Source organism: Euprymna scolopes, chromosome 41, assembly GCF_053919585.1.
Source record: "Euprymna scolopes isolate OS-2025 chromosome 41, ASM5391958v1, whole genome shotgun sequence".
Taxonomy (NCBI): Eukaryota; Metazoa; Mollusca; class Cephalopoda; order Sepiida; family Sepiolidae; genus Euprymna; species Euprymna scolopes.
Genome location: NC_136522.1, coordinates 73220890 through 73241141, shown reverse-complemented (window position 1 = coordinate 73241141; position 20252 = coordinate 73220890). Strand labels below are relative to the sequence as shown.

The following is a 20252-nucleotide window of genomic DNA, read 5'->3' as shown; positions in this document are numbered from 1 at the left end:
CAAAAAAAAAAAAAATTAAAAATTAAAAAAAAATAGTTTGAAAAAAATCATAGAATTAATAAATTCTAAACTTGCTTGAAAAAATTGTTTCTAGATTTAAAATTGGTTTTAAAATAAATTAAAAAATAAATTAGATAAAAAAGAGTAAATTTCTCTTGCAAAAATAAAAAAATTAAAAATTAAAAAAAAAATAGTTTTAAAAAAATCATAGAATTAATAAATTCTAAACTTGCTTAAAAACATTGTTTCTCGATTTAAAATTTGTTTTAAAATAAATTAAAAAATAAATAAGATAAAAAAGAGTAAATTTCTCTTGCAAAAATAAAAAAATTAAAGATTTAAAAAAATAGTTTTAAAAAAATCATAGAATTAATAAATTCTAAACTTGCTTAAAAACATTGTTTCTCGATTTAAAATTTGTTTTAAAATAAATTAAAAAATAAATTAGATAAAAAAGAGTAAATTTCTCTAGCAAAAATTAAAAAATTAAAAATTAAAAAAAAATAGTTTTAAAAAAATCATAGAATTAATAAATTCTAAACTTGCTTAAAAACATTGTTTCTCGATTTAAAATTTGTTTAAAAATAAATTAAAAAATAAATTAGATAAAAAAGAGTAAATTTCTCTTGCAAAAAAAAAAATTAAAAATTAAAAAAAAATAGTTTTAAAAAAATCATAGAATTAATAAATTCTAAACTTGCTTAAAAACATTGTTTCTCGATTTAAAATTTGTTTTAAAATAAATTAAAAAATAAATAAGATAAAAAAGAGTAAATTTCTCTTGCAAAAATAAAAAAATTAAAAATTAAAAAAAAAATAGTTTTTAAAAAATCATAGAATTAATAAATTCTAAACTTGCTTAAAAACATTGTTACTCGATTTAAAATTTGTTTTAAAATAAATTAAAAAATAAATTAGATAAAAAAGAGTAAATTTCTCTTGCAAAAAAAAAAAATTAAAAATTAAAAAAAATTAGTTTTAAAAAAATCATAGAATTAATAAATTCTAAACTTGCTTAAAAACAATTTTTCTCGATTTAAAATTTGTTTTAAAATAAATTAAAAAATAAATGAGATAAAAAAGAGTAAATTTCTCTTGCTAAAATAAAAAAATTAAAAATTAAAAAAAAAATAGTTTAAAAAAAATCATAGAATTAATAAATTCTAAACTTGCTTAAAAACATTGTTTCTCGATTTAAAATTTGTTTAAAAATAAATTAAAAAATAAATTAGATAAAAAAGAGTAAATTTCTCTTGCAAAAAAAAAAATTAAAAATTAAAAAAAAATAGTTTTAAAAAAATCATAGAATTAATAAATTCTAAACTTGCTTAAAAACATTGTTTCTCGATTTAAAATTTGTTTTAAAATAAATTAAAAAATAAATAAGATAAAAAAGAGTAAATTTCTCTTGCAAAAATAAAAAAATTAAAAATTAAAAAAAAAATAGTTTTTAAAAAATCATAGAATTAATAAATTCTAAACTTGCTTAAAAACATTGTTACTCGATTGAAAATTTGTTTTAAAATAAATTAAAAAATAAATTAGATAAAAAAGAGTAAATTTCTCTTGCAAAAAAAAAAAATAAAAATTAAAAAAAAATAGTTTTAAAAAAATCATAGAATTAATAAATTCTAAACTTGCTTAAAAACAATTTTTCTCGATTTAAAATTTGTTTTAAAATAAATTAAAAAATAAATTAGATAAAAAAGAGTAAATTTCTCTTGCTAAAATGAAAAAATTAAAAATTAAAAAAAAATAGTTTTAAAAAAATCATAGAATTAATAAATTCTAAACTTGCTTAAAAACATTGTTTCTCGATTTAAAATTTGTTTAAAAATAAATTAAAAAATAAATTAGATAAAAAAGAGTAAATTTCTCTTGCAAAAAAAAAAAATTAAAAATTAAAAAAAAATAGTTTTAAAAAAATCATAGAATTAATAAATTCTAAACTTGCTTAAAAACATTGTTTCTCGATTTAAAATTTGTTTTAAAATAAATTAAAAAATAAATAAGATAAAAAAGAGTAAATTTCTCTTGCAAAAATAAAAAAAATTAAAAATTAAAAAAAAATAGTTTTAAAAAAATCATAGAATTAATAAATTCTAAACTTGCTTAAAAACATTGTTTCTCGATTTAAAATTTGTTTTAAAATAAATTAAAAAATAAATAAGATAAAAAAGAGTAAATTTCTCTTGCAAAAATAAAAAAATTAAAAATTAAAAAAAATAGTTTTAAAAAAATCATAGAATTAATAAATTCTAAACTTGCTTAAAAACATTGTTTCTCGATTTAAAATTTGTTTTAAAATAAATTAAAAAATAAATAAGATAAAAAAGAGTAAATTTCTCTTGCAAAAAAAAAAATTAAAAATTAAAAAAAAATAGTTTTAAAAAAATCATAGAATTAATAAATTCTAAACTTGCTTAAAAACATTGTTTCTCGATTTAAAATTTGTTTTAAAATAAATTAAAAAATAAATAAGATAAAAAAGAGTAAATTTCTCTTGCAAAAATAAAAAAATTAAAAATTAAAAAAAATAGTTTTAAAAAAATCATAGAATTAATAAATTCTAAACTTGCTTAAAAACATTGTTTCTCGATTTAAAATTTGTTTTAAAATAAATTAAAAAATAAATTAGATAAAAAAGAGTAAATTTCTCTTGCAAAAAAAAAAAAATTAAAAATTAAAAAAAAATAGTTTTAAAAAAATCATAGAATTAATAAATTCTAAACTTGCTTAAAAACAATTTTTCTCGATTTAAAATTTGTTTTAAAATAAATTAAAAAATAAATGAGATAAAAAAGAGTAAATTTCTCTTGCAAAAATAAAAAAATTAAAAATTAAAAAAAAAATAGTTTTAAAAAAATCATAGAATTAATAAATTCTAAACTTGCTTAAAAACATTGTTTCTCGATTTAAAATTTGTTTTAAAATAAATTAAAAAATAAATAAGATAAAAAAGAGTAAATTTCTCTTGCAAAAATAAAAAAATTAAAAATTAAAAAAAAAATAGTTTTTAAAAAATCATAGAATTAATAAATTCTAAACTTGCTTAAAAACATTGTTTCTCGATTTAAAATTTGTTTTAAAATAAATTAAAAAATAAATTAGATAAAAAAGAGTAAATTTCTCTTGCAAAAAAAAAAAATAAAAATTAAAAAAAAATAGTTTTAAAAAAATCATAGAATTAATAAATTCTAAACTTGCTTAAAAACAATTTTTCTCGATTTAAAATTTGTTTTAAAATAAATTAAAAAATAAATGAGATAAAAAAGAGTAAATTTCTCTTGCTAAAATAAAAAAATTAAAAATTAAAAAAAAAATAGTTTAAAAAAAATCATAGAATTAATAAATTCTAAACTTGCTTAAAAACATTGTTTCTCGATTTAAAATTTGTTTAAAAATAAATTAAAAAATAAATTAGATAAAAAAGAGTAAATTTCTCTTGCAAAAAAAAAAATTAAAAATTAAAAAAAAATAGTTTTAAAAAAATCATAGAATTAATAAATTCTAAACTTGCTTAAAAACATTGTTTCTCGATTTAAAATTTGTTTTAAAATAAATTAAAAAATAAATAAGATAAAAAAGAGTAAATTTCTCTTGCAAAAATAAAAAAAATTAAAAATTAAAAAAAAATAGTTTTAAAAAAATCATAGAATTAATAAATTCTAAACTTGCTTAAAAACATTGTTTCTCGATTTAAAATTTGTTTTAAAATAAATTAAAAAATAAATTAGATAAAAAAGAGTAAATTTCTCTTGCAAAAAAAACAAAATTAAAAATTAAAAAAAAATAGTTTTAAAAAAATCATAGAATTAATAAATTCTAAACTTGCTTAAAAACATTGTTTCTCGATTTAAAATTTGTTTTAAAATAAATTAAAAAATAAATAAGATAAAAAAGAGTAAATTTCTCTTGCAAAAATAAAAAAATTAAAAATTAAAAAAAATAGTTTTAAAAAAATCATAGAATTAATAAATTCTAAACTTGCTTAAAAACATTGTTTCTCGATTTAAAATTTGTTTTAAAATAAATTAAAAAATAAATAAGATAAAAAAGAGTAAATTTCTCTTGCAAAAATAAAAAAATTAAAAATTAAAAAAAAATAGTTTTAAAAAAATCATAGAATTAATACATTCTAAACTTGCTTAAAAACATTGTTTCTCGATTTAAAATTTGTTTAAAAATAAATTAAAAAATAAATTAGATAAAAAAGAGTAAATTTCTCTTGCAAAAAAAAAATTAAAAATTAAAAAAAAATAGTTTTAAAAAAATCATAGAATTAATAAATTCTAAACTTGCTTAAAAACATTGTTTCTCGATTTAAAATTTGTTTTAAAATAAATTAAAAAATAAATAAGATAAAAAAGAGTAAATTTCTCTTGCAAAAATAAAAAAATTAAAAATTAAAAAAAAAATAGTTTTTAAAAAATCATAGAATTAATAAATTCTAAACTTGCTTAAAAACATTGTTTCTCGATTTAAAATTTGTTTTAAAATAAATTAAAAACTAAATTAGATAAAAAAGAGTAAATTTCTCTTGCAAAAAAAAAAAATTAAAAATTAAAAAAAATTAGTTTTAAAAAAATCATAGAATTAATAAATTCTAAACTTGCTTAAAAACAATTTTTCTCGATTTAAAATTTGTTTTAAAATAAATTAAAAAATAAATGAGATAAAAAAGAGTAAATTTCTCTTGCTAAAATAAAAAAATTAAAAATTAAAAAAAAAATAGTTTAAAAAAAATCATAGAATTAATAAATTCTAAACTTGCTTAAAAACATTGTTTCTCGATTTAAAATTTGTTTAAAAATAAATTAAAAAATAAATTAGATAAAAAAGAGCAAATTTCTCTTGCAAAAAAAAAAAAATTAAAAATTAAAAAAAAATAGTTTGAAAAAAATCATAGAATTAATAAATTCTAAACTTGCTTGAAAAAATTGTTTCTAGATTTAAAATTGGTTTTAAAATAAATTAAAAAATAAATTAGATAAAAAAGAGTAAATTTCTCTTGCAAAAATAAAAAAATTAAAAATTAAAAAAAATTAGTTTTAAAAAAATCATAGAATTAATAAATTCTAAACTTGCTTAAAAACAATTTTTCTCGATTTAAAATTTGTTTTAAAATAAATTAAAAAATAAATGAGATAAAAAAGAGTAAATTTCTCTTGCTAAAATAAAAAAATTAAAAATTAAAAAAAAAATAGTTAAAAAAAAATCATAGAATTAATAAATTCTAAACTTGCTTAAAAACATTGTTTCTCGATTTAAAATTTGTTTAAAAATAAATTTAAAAATAAATTAGATAAAAAAGAGCAAATTTCTCTTGCAAAAAAAAAAAAATTAAAAATTAAAAAAAAATAGTTTGAAAAAAATCATAGAATTAATAAATTCTAAACTTGCTTGAAAAAATTGTTTCTAGATTTAAAATTGGTTTTAAAATAAATTAAAAAATAAATTAGATAAAAAAGAGTAAATTTCTCTTGCAAAAATAAAAAAATTAAAAATTAAAAAAAAAATAGTTTTAAAAAAATCATAGAATTAATAAATTCTAAACTTGCTTAAAAACATTGTTTCTCGATTTAAAATTTGTTTTAAAATAAATTAAAAAATAAATGAGATAAAAAAAGTAAATTTCTCTTGCTAAAATAAAAAAATTAAAAATTAAAAAAAAAATAGTTTTAAAAAAATCATAGAATTAATAAATTCTAAACTTGCTTAAAAACATTGTTTCTCGATTTAAAATTTGTTTTAAAATAAATTAAAAAATAAATTAGATAAAAAAGAGTAAATTTCTCTTGCAAAAATAAAAAAATAAAAATTAAAAAAAAATAGTTTTAAAAAAATCATAGAATTAATAAATTCTAAACTTGCTTAAAAACAATTTTTCTCGATTTAAAATTTGTTTTAAAATAAATTAAAAAATAAATGAGATAAAAAAGAGTAAATTTCTCTTGCTAAAATAAAAAAATTAAAAATTAAAAAAAAAATAGTTTAAAAAAAATCATAGAATTAATAAATTCTAAACTTGCTTAAAAACATTGTTTCTCGATTTAAAATTTGTTTAAAAATAAATTAAAAAATAAATTAGATAAAAAAGAGCAAATTTCTCTTGCAAAAAAAAAAAAATTAAAAATTAAAAAAAAATAGTTTGAAAAAAATCATAGAATTAATAAATTCTAAACTTGCTTGAAAAAATTGTTTCTAGATTTAAAATTGGTTTTAAAATAAATTAAAAAATAAATTAGATAAAAAAGAGTAAATTTCTCTTGCAAAAATAAAAAAATTAAAAATTAAAAAAAATTAGTTTTAAAAAAATCATAGAATTAATAAATTCTAAACTTGCTTAAAAACAATTTTTCTCGATTTAAAATTTGTTTTAAAATAAATTAAAAAATAAATGAGATAAAAAAGAGTAAATTTCTCTTGCTAAAATAAAAAAATTAAAAATTAAAAAAAAAATAGTTAAAAAAAAATCATAGAATTAATAAATTCTAAACTTGCTTAAAAACATTGTTTCTCGATTTAAAATTTGTTTAAAAATAAATTTAAAAATAAATTAGATAAAAAAGAGCAAATTTCTCTTGCAAAAAAAAAAAAATTAAAAATTAAAAAAAAATAGTTTGAAAAAAATCATAGAATTAATAAATTCTAAACTTGCTTGAAAAAATTGTTTCTAGATTTAAAATTGGTTTTAAAATAAATTAAAAAATAAATTAGATAAAAAAGAGTAAATTTCTCTTGCAAAAATAAAAAAATTAAAAATTAAAAAAAAAATAGTTTTAAAAAAATCATAGAATTAATAAATTCTAAACTTGCTTAAAAACATTGTTTCTCGATTTAAAATTTGTTTTAAAATAAATTAAAAAATAAATGAGATAAAAAAAGTAAATTTCTCTTGCTAAAATAAAAAAATTAAAAATTAAAAAAAAAATAGTTTTAAAAAAATCATAGAATTAATAAATTCTAAACTTGCTTAAAAACATTGTTTCTCGATTTAAAATTTGTTTTAAAATAAATTAAAAAATAAATTAGATAAAAAAGAGTAAATTTCTCTTGCAAAAATAAAAAAATAAAAATTAAAAAAAAATAGTTTTAAAAAAATCATAGAATTAAAAAATTCTAAACTTGCTTGAAAAAAATTGTATCTCGATTTAAAATTTTTTTTAAAACAAATTAAAAAATAAATTAGATAAAAAAGAGTAAATTTCTCTTGCAAAAATAAAAAAAAATTTAAAAAAATAGTTTTAAAAAAATCATAGAATTAATAAATTCTAAACTTGCTTGAAAAAATTGTTTCTCGATTTAAAATTTGTTTTAAAACAAATTAAAAAAATAAATCAGATAAAAAAGAGTAAATTTCTCTTGCAAAAATAAAAAAATTAAAAATTAAAAAAAAAATAGTTTTAAAACAATCATAGAATCGATAAATTCTAAACTTGCTTGAAAAAAATTGTTTCTCGATTTAAAATTTGTTTTAAAACAAATTAAAAAATAAATTAGATAAAAAAGAGTAAATTTCTCTTGCTAAAATAAAAAAATTAAAAATTAAAAAAAAATAGTTTTAAAAAAATCATAGAATTAATAAATTCTAAACTTGCTTGAAAAAAATTGTTTCTCGATTTAAAATTTGTTTTAAAATAAATTAAAAAATAAATGAGATAAAAAAGAGTAAATTTCTCTTGCAAAAATAAAAAAATTTAAAAATTAAAAAAAAATAGTTTTAAAACAATCATAGAATCGATAAATTCTAAACTTGCTTGAAAAAAATTGTTTCTCGATTTAAAATTTGTTTTAAAACAAATTAAAAAAATAAATCAGATAAAAAAGAGTAAATTTCTCTTGCAAAAATAAAAAAATTAAAAATTAAAAAAAAAATAGTTTAAAAAAAATCCTAGAATTAATAAATTCTAAACTTGCTTGAAAAAAATTGTTTCTCGATTTAAAAAAATAAATTAGATAAAAAAGAGTAAATTTCTCTTGCAAAAATAAAAAAATTAAAAATTAAAAAAAAAATAGTTTTAAAAAAATCATAGAATTAATAAATTCTAAACTTGCTTGAAAAAAATTGTTTCTCAATTTAAAATTTGTTTTAAAACAAATTAAAAAATTAGATAAAAAAGAGTAAATTTCTCTTGCAAAAATAAAAAAATTAAAAATTAAAAAAAATAGTTTAAAAAAAAATCATAGAATTAATAAATTCTAAACTTGCTTGAAAAATTGTCTCTTAATTTAAAATACATTTAAAATACATTTAAAGAAAATAGAAATAAATAAGATAAAATAAGAGTATACTTATCTTGTAAAAATAAAAAAATAAATTGAAATAAATAATTTAAAAAAATCATAGAATCGATAAATTCTAAACTTTTTTGAAAAAAAATTGTTTCTTAATTTAAAATTCATCTACAAAAATAAATAAGATAAGATAAAAAATTTGAAAAGTTAAAAAATTTTAAATTAGTTTTAAAAATTAATTGAATTGATAAATTCTAAACTTCTATAAAAATACAAATAAATTGTTTTTCAATTTAATATTTGTTTAAAGAAAACAAAAAACTAAAAAAAAATAATAAATAAAAGTTAAAATAAAAATAAAAATTAATGAATAAAATAAAATATAAGAATAAAATACGATGAAATATGATAAAATAAATGATAATATAAAAAAAAGTAGAAAGATTATTTTTTGAAAAATAGTTTTAAAAAAATCATCATTCTAATTGTAATTAATAGAATTCTAAACTTGCTTTAAAATTAATTAAAAACTAAGTTAAAATAAGAATTATCTTTTCTTACAAAATTAATTAGAAAAAATAAATAATTATAAAAATAAAACTTTTTAAAAAATAATTTTAAAAAAAATAATAAAATTAATAAATTCTAATCTTGCTTTAAAAATGTTTCTAGATTTAAAAATGATTTCCAAACAATAAAAACCATGTGGGATAAAAAAAAAAAAAAGAGTTATTCCCCTTGCAAAATAATTTTTTTTTAATATTATAGAATAAATGAATTCCAAACATGCTACAAGAATTGAGATATGCTTTACAATTCACAGAGATTCGAAAATGTGATAAAAAATTCAAATCTATATCAAATAAATGTTACCAAAGGCAAGATACCTATCTGCAAAAGGTTTCAGTGGTTTTACTCACTTCAAAACGTTTATTCTGTTCTAAGAATATATAGTGTCGAGCGCTAGGTGAGAACAGAAAAAAAAATGGCTGTGAATTGACACCTAAATATTTGAGGTCTTGATAATGACTTAAAAATTAAAAATAAAACAAAATATTGTTAGAAACCCAATATATGTCACGGTGAAAGAAAAATAAAAATAAAATCAACAACAAAAAGCATGCAAAACAAAAAATAAATAAAATGGTGTCCATAAAAATTCTAGGTGTTTGAAAAGTGCTCCCTCCTACATGCAGAGCTATGGTGACTGTTATTGTGTATTGGTGTTGATAGTAGGCAAAGTTAAGATTTAAAAAGTAAAGGTAAAAAGAAGGAAAAAACAGAAAAAAAAAGAAAAAACAGAAAAAGAAAAAAAATAGTAAAAGGAAAAAAAAAAGAAAAGCAGAAGAAAAATAAATAAAGAAAAAAGAAAAAAATACAGAAAAAGAAAAAAGGAAAAACAGAAAAAGGAAAAAAAAAGAAAAGAAAAAAATGAAAAGAGAAAAAGGAAAGTAACAAAAACAAATAATAAAAAAGTAAAAAATAAAAACTCAAAAAGAACAAAAACAGTCAAAACAACAACAACAACAACAACAAAAAAAAAGAAAACTCTCCCAGTTGAACTCCACAGAACAACAGAGAATTGAAGGTGGAGAAAACAGTGATGGGCGGAGCCAATAAGAGCCCCTCCCCCTCTTGATGGTGGGAGTGAGTGAGAGTGGCAGAAATAGTCATGTGACCAAAAGTTGCGGTTCTGTTTTGTAGACTTACCCTTGCTGTATAAGACTGGAATGTTGTCTGTAGTCAGCTTGGCACTGCTTTTGATGCCGATGAGCAGCGGACTTGCACGTCTGAAGAAAAAAAAAATGAAACAAAATAAAAATTATTTTCCACAAATCTTTATAGATATCTTCCCCCTTTTAAAGAACAAAAAAAAAAAAATGAAAAAACAAAAATGAAACAAAATAAAAATTATTTTCCACAAATCTTTATAGATATCTTCCCCCTTTTAAAGAACAAAAAAAAATGAAAAAACAAAAATGAAACAAAATAAAAATTATTTTCCACAAATCTTTATAGATATCTTCCCCCTTTTAAAGAACAAAAAAAAAAAAATGAAAAAACAAAAATGAAACAAAATAAAAATTATTTTCCACAAATCTTTATAGATATCTTTCCCCTTTAAAGAACAAAAAAAAAAAAATGAAAAAACAAAAATGAAACAAAATAAAAATTATTTTCCACAAATCTTTATAGATATCTTTCCCCTTTAAAGAACAAAAAAAAAAAATGAAAAAACAAAAATGAAACAAAATAAAAATTATTTTCCACAAATCTTTATAGATATCTTCCCCCTTTTAAAGAACAAAAAAAAAAAATGAAAAAACAAAAAATGAAACAAAATAAAAATTATTTTTCGTATTATTTGAATTCTCATCTTTTTTTTTTTCCTCGCATTCATCCCTAACAAGTCATATCGCCACTTGGACGTAAGGAACTACTAATTGGGACCATGCCTAGAAAAGATTAACAAGATAATTTTTTTACGTTACATTTAAACTTCTGCATATCAGTACAGTCAGGGTAGCAGGAAAGAAATTCCAATGTCTAGCTGTTTAAGAGAAGAAACTATTAGAGTAGAAAGCTTTCTGACATTTAGGGATCTCAACAGTGAAGGGGTGAGATTTTGTTGCTAAACGGGTTTGTCAGGGATATGTACATCGAGGGGCACATTTCATTAAAATATTTGTAAAACAGGCACAGAGATGCAAAATTGCAGTGATGGGACAGGGGTTGGAGCTTAGTTGACAAAGCGGGATATATTAGATTGAAAACTCTGTTTTACAAGTAGCGGTTAGAGTACTTGGAAAAATCAATTGTAAAAATGATATTTTCTGGAAGGTTGAAGGTTCGATTCTCAGTGTGGGCGACCAAAAAATACAATTGTGAATTACTTAGAACTTCTAAGCAATCATGGCTGATGGAACAAGAGTATGAAAGGGTTCTGTTAGAAATTTTGTCCAAATTCCCGAGTTCGACAGAAACATTTCCAAGTTCGACAAAATACACCTGAAGAAGGTTGGAGGTTACATCGACTGAAACGTTGTGAAAATCACACTCAAGATGAGAACACTAGTCTGATAAATCCAAATAATACAAATAACTAAACCTCATCTCAAAAATTCAGAAACGGCAAAAATTATTTTCTACAAATTTTAATGAAAATCTTCTCCCTTAAAGAAGAACACAAAAAAAACAACAAAAAAGCAAAAAAAACAAAAAAAAAACAAACAAACAAAAAAAACAACAAAAACACACACAAAAAGAACAGAAAACACAAAAACAACAAAAAATAAAAAACAACAAAAAACACAAAAACAACAGAAAAAATAACAAAAAACAACAAAAAAAAGGAATGTAGGTAAAACATAAGTCCAAGATAAAAACTAAAAACAACAAAAAAGCAAAAAACAAAAAAAGCAACAAAAACAAAAAACAAACAAAAAAACACAAAAGCAACAAAAAGCAAAAAAGAACAAAAAAAAGGAATGTAGGTAAAACATAGGTCCAAGATAAAAACTAAAAACGAAAGAAAAAACTCATCAATCATAACAATAGTCTGAATTTTGAAACTTATCTTTTAAATGTCAAGTTTTTATCAAACTGATTTCAAACTGGTTGTTATTTAAAATGAAATTGACCTTTTAAACAATTGATGTCATATTGTTCTACAAAAGTAAATGACCTTTATAAAGAGGTTTTAACGACAGACATCGTCTGATAGACGGGAAAGGTTGCATCCAGGTGTAAACATGCACTGGCTGCATGTTTAAAGGATTGCAGGTTTGACTGACAAAAATTAAAATTAAGAAAAGAGAAAACAGCCAAGAAATTGGAAACATGTCTGGTTTGGGTTTGATCACCCAGAATTCGATGTGTCCACTTAAGAAAATAACGAAGACATCGACTGCAGGAATCAAAATGCATAAACGCATATCGCCTGTACATACACTATCCTAAATAAAAACAAGTAATTACCGTACTTTGGGGTAATTGCGGCAACTAAAAAAAAAGTGCTCTTTATATATATGGTTGCTAAAAGAGCACTTTTAGCTAGTTGGCACAATTACCCTGGACTTCGTACAATTGCTCCAAAGTACGGTATATATTGGACCAATCCAAAAACTTTCTGAATTTATTTGAAATGGTCTTTCTTGGAGCTACCCAAACCCTTTAAAAGCCAGATTTTCTTTCAATAAACTAGTGGAACCCAGTTGATTTGAATCTGTGGATTGGTGTCGCTTGCACCCCATTATGGGCGCTCATCTCTGCAACATTTCCTTCCACTCACACACGCACAAACATTAACGAACACACAGGCGTACACAACTCATCACATTATCGTCTGTCAATCTATTTAAACTTTATTTATTGAAATCTTCCCAAATCTTCTTACCGAAATATTTTATTAAAAGAATAACAAAAAAAACTTTTAAAAACAAACTTTCAATAAATTATAAATTTTTTAATTGAGCAGAGAAGTTTTGAACACAGTTTTCCTGAACCCTGAAACTCACGGCTCTTAATTAATTGATCCAGACCTTTTTTTCTTTTTTTTTATTTTTTTACACAGTGATCACCACTTATCAAGGCCCGGAAGCCACTCAGGGATAAGGATTATTGCAAGTACATTACGTTAGTGTGGAGATTTGACGAAGTGTTTACTTAAGGGGGCGGTTCATTAGGAATTGTTAACGTTGGACTTGAAGACATCCAAGTTGTAGTCAGGTGGGAAGCAGGCAGACGGAACAGAGTTCCACAGGCGTGCAGTTCTAAGAAAGAAGCTTTGTTCATGGAATCCGTGTTTTGATTTAGGCACAGATATAGAGTGGGGGAAATTTTTCACAGTGGATTCAGCTAGACGGGTGTTTTTCGTGAAAGATTGGCGAGGGGGGGGGGGACCAGAGATTGGAGTTCAAACTTCCTCTAATGTCTTCAGCTACTGAACCCCCTTGTTTTTGCAAGAACTCTAAAAGTATTCACGAACATTCCGTTTTCCTATTGCAGTAATCTTCCATTTTAAACATATACAAAATATCTCTTTAGGGAATATATGCCTTTTGAACTCATTATTTTGTTTTGTTTATCGTGTGACAAGGTCTCTCGTTTTCTCACATTTGATTTTAAAATCTGTAAACTTTTAACCGAAAGTATTTCTCTGAATCCGACTCATCCTATAAATATCTTTGTCCTTACAATACACTCTAAAGTAAAACCTTAAAACTGGCATGAACACATTCCCTAAGAACCAAGGACCACTTCCCAATATTTCTAGAGATTATTTTTTTTTTTTACTGTTTATTCATTCCAAACAAGACACAGTGTCACTAAGTCATAAAGGGCTACAATTTTGGAACCAGATTTTCAGGGATATTATGTAGGAAGTTGGGCAGCAAGATGTCTGTTCACATTACATTTGAATTTCTGCATGTCAGTACAGTAACGGATGTAGGGTCCCAGAAGGGAATTCTAAAGTCTAGCAGTTCTCTACAGTGTAGAGATGGGATTTTGTTGCTTGTCAGGTTTGTCGAGCGTATTTATGCCGAGGGGGTATTAGTGTTTTGAGTTCGTCTGAGCACTTTCCATTAAAATTTGTGTAAAACAGACATAGGGATGCTGCATTTCAGTGATGAGACAGAGGTGGGAGTTTAGCTGACAGCACGGGACCTATTAGGTTGGCGACTCTTTTTTGAACCCCATCTATAAGGGAGAGACAAGTGGCAGATTCAACAATATGTGGTAAAAGATGTGGCAGCAATACTCCATGCTTGGACAAGTAGCGGCTTTGAAGAGATACAGGATACTCGTCGGAATGAGTAATTTTTTAGTATGGCAAAAGATTTCTTGCTGTGGTTTTCATCGTTTTTTTCTGAAAATAATGACCAGCCAAGGATGGACCAGTTATGCATTGTTTCAGTCTTTTGAAGTTGATGGAAGGTCTTTCAGGTGTGGTTTTGGGTATATCTTTTCCTAAATTATATACTCTTTGTCTGCCTGTCTGTCTGTCTATTCTACTACTGGGCCATAGGGCCAAAATTGGATTTGGATTTTGAAGTAGAGAGTTTTGACAGGAAGGTGACAGATTTAGAGTAGTGTGTTTTGACAGCAAGGTGACAGATTTGGAATAGTGAGTTTTGACAGCAAGGTGACAGATTTGGAGAAGTGAGTTTTGACAGCAAGGTGACAGATTTGGAGAAAGGAAGATTTGAAAGCAAGGTCACAGATCTGGAGAAGTGAGTTTTGACAGCAATGTCACAGAGTTGGAAAAGTGAGTTTTGACAGCAATGTCACAGATTTGGAGAAGTGAGTTTTGACAGCAAGGTGACAGATTTGGAGAAGTGAGTTTTGACAACAATGTCACAGATTTAGAGAAGTGAATTTTGACAGCAATGTGACACATTTAGAGAAGTGAGTTTTGACAGCAAGGTGACAGATTTAGAGTAGTGAATTTTGACAGCAAGGTGACAGATTTGGAAAAGTGAGTTTTGACAGCAATGTGACAGATTTAGAGTAGTGAGTTTTGACAGCAAGGTGACAGATTTGGAGAAGTGAGTTTTTACAGCAAGGTGACAGATTTGGAGAAGTGAGTTTTGACAGCAAGGTGACAGATTTGGAGAAGTGAGTTTTTATAGCAATATGACAGATTTGGAGAAGTGAGTTTTGACAGCAATGTGACAGATTTGGAGAAGTGAGTTTTGACAGCAAGGTGACAGATTTGGAGAAGTGAGTTTTGACAGCAAGGTGACAGATTTGGAGAAGTGAGTTTTGACAGCAAGGTGACAGATTTGGAGAAGTGAGTTTTGACAGCAAGGTGACAGATTTGGAGAAGTGAGTTTTGACAGCAAGGTGACAGATTTGGAGAAGTGAGTTTTGACAGCAATGTGACAGATTTGGAGAAGTGAGTTTTGACAGCAAGGTGACAGATTTGGAGAAGTGAGTTTTGACAGCAAGGTGACAGATTTGGAGAAGTGAGTTTTGACAGCAAGGTGACAGATTTGGAGAAGTGAGTTTTGACAGCAATGTGACAGATTTGGAGAAGTGAGTTTTGACAGCAATGTGACAGATTTGGAGAAGTGAGTTTTGACAGCAATGTGACAGATTTGGAGAAGTGAGTTTTGACAGCAATGTGACAGATTTGGAGAAGTGAGTTTTGACAGCAAGGTGACAGATTTGGAGAAGTGAGTTTTGACAGCAATGTGACAGATTTGGAGAAGTGAGTTTTGACAGCAATGTAACAGCATTTGAGCAATGAGTTTTGACAGCAAGGTGACAGATTTGGAGAAGTGAGTTTTGACAGCAAGGTGACAGATTTAGAGAAGTGAGTTTTGACAGCAATGTAACAGCATTTGAGCAATGAGTTTTGACAGCAAGGTGACAGATTTGGAGAAGTGAGTTTTGACAGCAATGTAACAGCATTTGAGCAATGAGTTTTGACAGCAAGGTGACAGATTTGGAGAAGTAATGCATCATATCTAACCCAAAAATTTCTACTTGAAAAATAATTAACTTTTGACTATTTAACCACACTAAAATTTTGGTAATTTTGAAGAGCACGTACCATAACAGTATTTAGAGGAAAAATAAAAACTTAGACTCACGTTAACGCCATTAAAATCACAAAACTCGAAATACATGCCAAACATTAATGAAACTATGCACATCCCAATTTTTGGGGAAAGTCAGTTTTCTATGCCTATATATAAGGTTACCAAAAGAGGTGGAGAGTACTGGAAACCTGGGGAGACCTCGGACTCCAGGGAACACCACAAATTCTAAAAGAGCAATCTTTGATGTCTTGGGTGACTACTCCAAGTGAGTAAACAATAAATGTTCGTTCAAACCTTTTCTTGCCAACTACTGACTTCAACTGTAATCTTCACCGACCGTTCTCTCTCTCTCTCTCTCTCTCTCTCTCTCTCTTTCTCTCTCTCTTTCTCTCTCTCAGCTGCCCCCCCCCCCCAAAAAAAAAGAACGTTGCCCTGTGCTTTCCATTTCATTCTTTTACACAGCAGTCATTGTCCTCATGGGCAAATTAATACCATATGTATATTAATAAGCCGTCTATAGATGAAAGTTTTTTATTTTCTCTTTCCTTTTGTGATACTGTCAGCCGACAGGATAGACAGAGGCACCGTCGTTTGTGTAAGTCATGTTTTTCATTACTTTCGCCATATGAAGGAACTGATTTGCCTTGTCACCGCATCTGGTGGTGCTACGCCGGAAATTAGGAAGGACGTTAGTTGACTATAACCGGAATTAGTTATACGACCCCCAATATCTGAAAGATACATATGCAATGCAAAGTCAAGCACAACTCACCTCGACACAACGCATTCACCTGGATAATGTGTACTCATGAAAGCTACTGCATATGCGCCTTCCTGGAAAATAAAATACACATTTTGGTACTTGTACAGTTTAATCAACACATTAAAAAATGAAAATATCGAAAAAGGGTTATATTGTACGTATCCGTTATGGAATGAAGTCCTTCAAAAAGAAAAATTCACTTAATTTCATCAAGTAGAAATTTCCTGGTTGATATCTGGGGGCGTGTTCAATTTACTGGGGGAGATACACCCCCCGAATCAAGATGGAAAGCAACGGGAAATAATGATGACACTATAATAGCGAAATTTGGAAAACAGAAAAAAAAAAAAAAAAAAAATCGATTTAAAAATAAAATCGATTAAAAAAAAAAAAAGGTACTTGTACTGTTTAATCAACACATTAAAAAATGAAAATATCGAAACAAAGTTTAAATTGTACGTATCCGTTATGGAATGAAGTTCTCTGAAAAAAAATTTCACTTAATTTCATCAAGTATTTTTTTTTTTTTTTGCAGCGAAAAAACAATTTGTTATCATACTGAGCAAAAGGTTCAATTTTTAAGAAGAGAAGCTAGTATGGAGAGGGAGAGCCAGTTCTTTAAACTGAGTTATCTCCCCATGGCATGTTCAAAAAGTTCCAAGATGGCTGACTTTAACACGCTGTCATAAAAACGTGTTTTTCCTCTGTAAAAAATAAAAACTACTCGATCAAATTAAATGAAATTTTTTTCGGAGCTCTTCAGTCCAAAACGGATATGTACAATATAACCTTTTTTTTTTTCGATATTTTCATTTTTTAATGTCTTGATTAAGCTGTACAAGTACCAAATTTTCGAATAATAAAAGATTCTACTTCGGGAAATACAGACAATTTTTTTTTTCTTCTTACATGCCATGATCGATGAAACACCCGGCACGTCCGCAGAGGTTGGAAGTTGAGGTTGAATGAAGTTTAAATGTCCGGTAACAATGTTAAACGTTTGATTGAACGCATTAACCAGTAATAAGAGTAAATCCACTGTTTGATAAGCACTTGATATTAAAAATTTAAGATTTAACGGTTGAAAGACCAAACGAGTGTAAAATTGATTTTTAATAAACATTTCTATTTATTAATTTTAAAAGAATTCAATTTTATTTTATTAAATAAAAATGTTTATAAAAATCCATTTTACACTTGTCTGATCTTTCAACCGTTAAATCTTAAATTCTTAATATCGAGTGCTTTTCAAACAGTTGATTTTCTTTAATTAAAATAGTTTCCTTTTTGGTGCTTGTGTGAGAAATTCTACAAATATAAGCAAGCTCCTCATTGGCTGATTTAGCCACCCACTGTCTTTGTTTAGACCAATCAAATTGGTCAATGTTTCAACCGCCAGCGATGAGGTTGGCGGGCTTTTGAATGACTTTTCTCTTTACAAGCAGTTCCAGTAAAACAGCCGAACCAGAAGGATGGAACTTGGATGCCTCTAACTTTTCGCCTCCTTGAGACTTTATTTTAAAGCCTAAATGATTAGGCTAAGTTATTATTATATATGTTTCCCAGAGACTTTTTTAAGGTCAGAATTATCGACCTGTTATTAATGATTTTTCCTTCAAATGAACATCAATTATGAACTTCTGTAATATCGACTCAAGTCTTTTCATCAGGCATCATACCGACCCCTTCAATAACTGTAATTAATCCGATCTTTGAACAGTGCTGAAATGAATACAAGTTCCTGCTGAAGATAAAAGAACTGCTACCTTTCGAGGGTGTTACCAGCTCTATTCAGAGGTAAATTAGACATTTTCTGTTTTGTAATGGAGAACAAATAAAATTTGTGTCACGTCTTCAGGTGTTTTGATGACTTTTGATTTTTTTTTTAATTTGTGTTCGTCTTTATCATTGAATATTTTTTTATATTTGCTTTTAAATCACGTCGCGTTTTATGATCGATGAAGAGAACCGGTTCTACTGAATGGAGTTTAAGTTGGCTCTTAGCTGGGTTTAAATCACAAACAAATATCTCTTTCTGCACTGATGATTGCGATAAGCCTGAAATATTATTGTAATTGTTACGTAAATTTTTTTGCTACTGTCTTGCAGCAAAAACATCTTAATTTTTTTAAATGTTCTTTATGTCAGTCAGACAGTGATCTAATCGTTATACGATGATCTATGCATAATATATATATATATATATGTTACGTAAACTTTTTTGCTACTGTTTTGCAGCAAAAACAGGTGAGATAAAATATCTCACATTTGTTAAGATGGAGTCAACAGATTGATTTTTGTTAAATATGTCATTTTAAGCAAAAATAAAATCACACTTTTAATTACTATGTCGAGAATAGTAATATATCAAAAATTATGAAAATTCATTGAGTAGAAAATTATTTATAGTTAAAAGTAATTTTGAGTTTGTAATACAATCCACAGAGGTACGAAAAATTTGTCAAAAAACAAATATATAACAAATAAATATTACCAAAGGCAAGATAAGTTACTTTTCTACCTAACTGGATATGTTTTTAGTGTTTTTATTTAATGTAAAATGTTTATTCGGTTCAAAAAACAATTGAATGCCATGAGAGAACAAGAAAATATGACCGTGATGTCGCTTTACATCTTTGAAGTCTCTATAATCACTTCAAAATAAGAAATAAAACAAAATGGTGGTAGAAAGCCACCCAGTAAATGTCATGGTAATATTTATTCTGTCAAAATTTTAGGCATGGTTCATCTCTATATAAATAAAATGAACTCATTTTTTCCCGTCTGATTTTGACCTTAATAGGATTAAAAATCAAGATATTTCATGCAAATATAATATGCACAAACGGCAGAACAATATCTGAGGTGTGTTATAGGCTTATTATTTCTCAAATTCCTCGATAATCTTAGATTTCTATACTTTTTCTGCTGAGAAGTCACGGCCAAAATCGGTTAAGATCAATGGAAGTGGTAAAATATTTTCTCTCTTATAAATTCCTCCTCCCCCTGCCACCACTTAACACCGTTTGGGGATCGTTCACAAGGAACAGTTGAGAAGAGAACACCGGTTTGGCTTCGTAGTTCTTTCATGTGAAGTTATTTAAAATCACTAAACTAAGTTGCAGTGCTCTGTGGCGTAGTGGTTAGCATGCTGGACAATTCACATTATATTTTCACGTTCGCGCCGACCTACTGTAGTCGTTTTTTTTTTTTTTTTTTTTTCCTAAACAACTGGAATGGACTTTTCTTGGTGGCCGAACTGTTAACGTTGCAGATGGTTTTTTTTTTTTTTTTTTCACACTTTATTTTCCTACTTTTACTCATGACTCCGGGTTTGATCCTTCCTACTTACCTACCATAACATTTTTTAAAACTCCCCCCCCCGTCCCGGAAACAAACACTCGGGCAACGCCGGGTACCCCCGCTAGTAAAAAATATTGTACTCACCAATTGTTGGCAGACCATTTCAACAATTTCACGGAAACTCAGTTTCTGTTCAACGTGTTTGTCGTAAAGATGTTTGGTCAGTTTCGCAATCACTTCCGTGTCAGTTTCCGATTCAAAGTTAAAACCTTTCGTTTCCTGTTGATCGAGAAAAAAAAAAAAAAAGAACAATAATTAACCTTACATAAATTTGGGTACTGTTGAACTCTTCCACTTGTTATAAAAACCCGGAACAGATGTCGCTCGGCGATTATAGTTAG

The 20252-nt window shown here is 24.7% G+C and overlaps 1 protein-coding gene across 5 annotated transcripts in view; it reads right to left on the bottom strand.

Moving 5' to 3' along the window:
• The window catches only part of LOC145266630 (glutamine--fructose-6-phosphate aminotransferase [isomerizing] 2-like), a 180626-nt gene that overhangs the window by 71591 nt on the left and 88783 nt on the right, over window positions 1–20252 (bottom strand). For all 5 annotated transcript variants that reach the window (XR_013864769.1, XM_080122550.1, XM_080122547.1 and 2 more), the window contains exons 6-8: window positions 19996–20130; window positions 16558–16619; window positions 9949–10028 (exon numbers count right to left, since the gene is read on the bottom strand). Coding sequence is in view for 4 of the 5 variants with exons in the window: in XM_080122550.1 (XP_079978676.1) it covers window positions 9949–10028; window positions 16558–16619; window positions 19996–20130 (277 nt within the window). In the remaining variant the exon portion in view is untranslated. The remainder of the gene's footprint in view (window positions 1–9948; window positions 10029–16557; window positions 16620–19995; window positions 20131–20252) is intronic.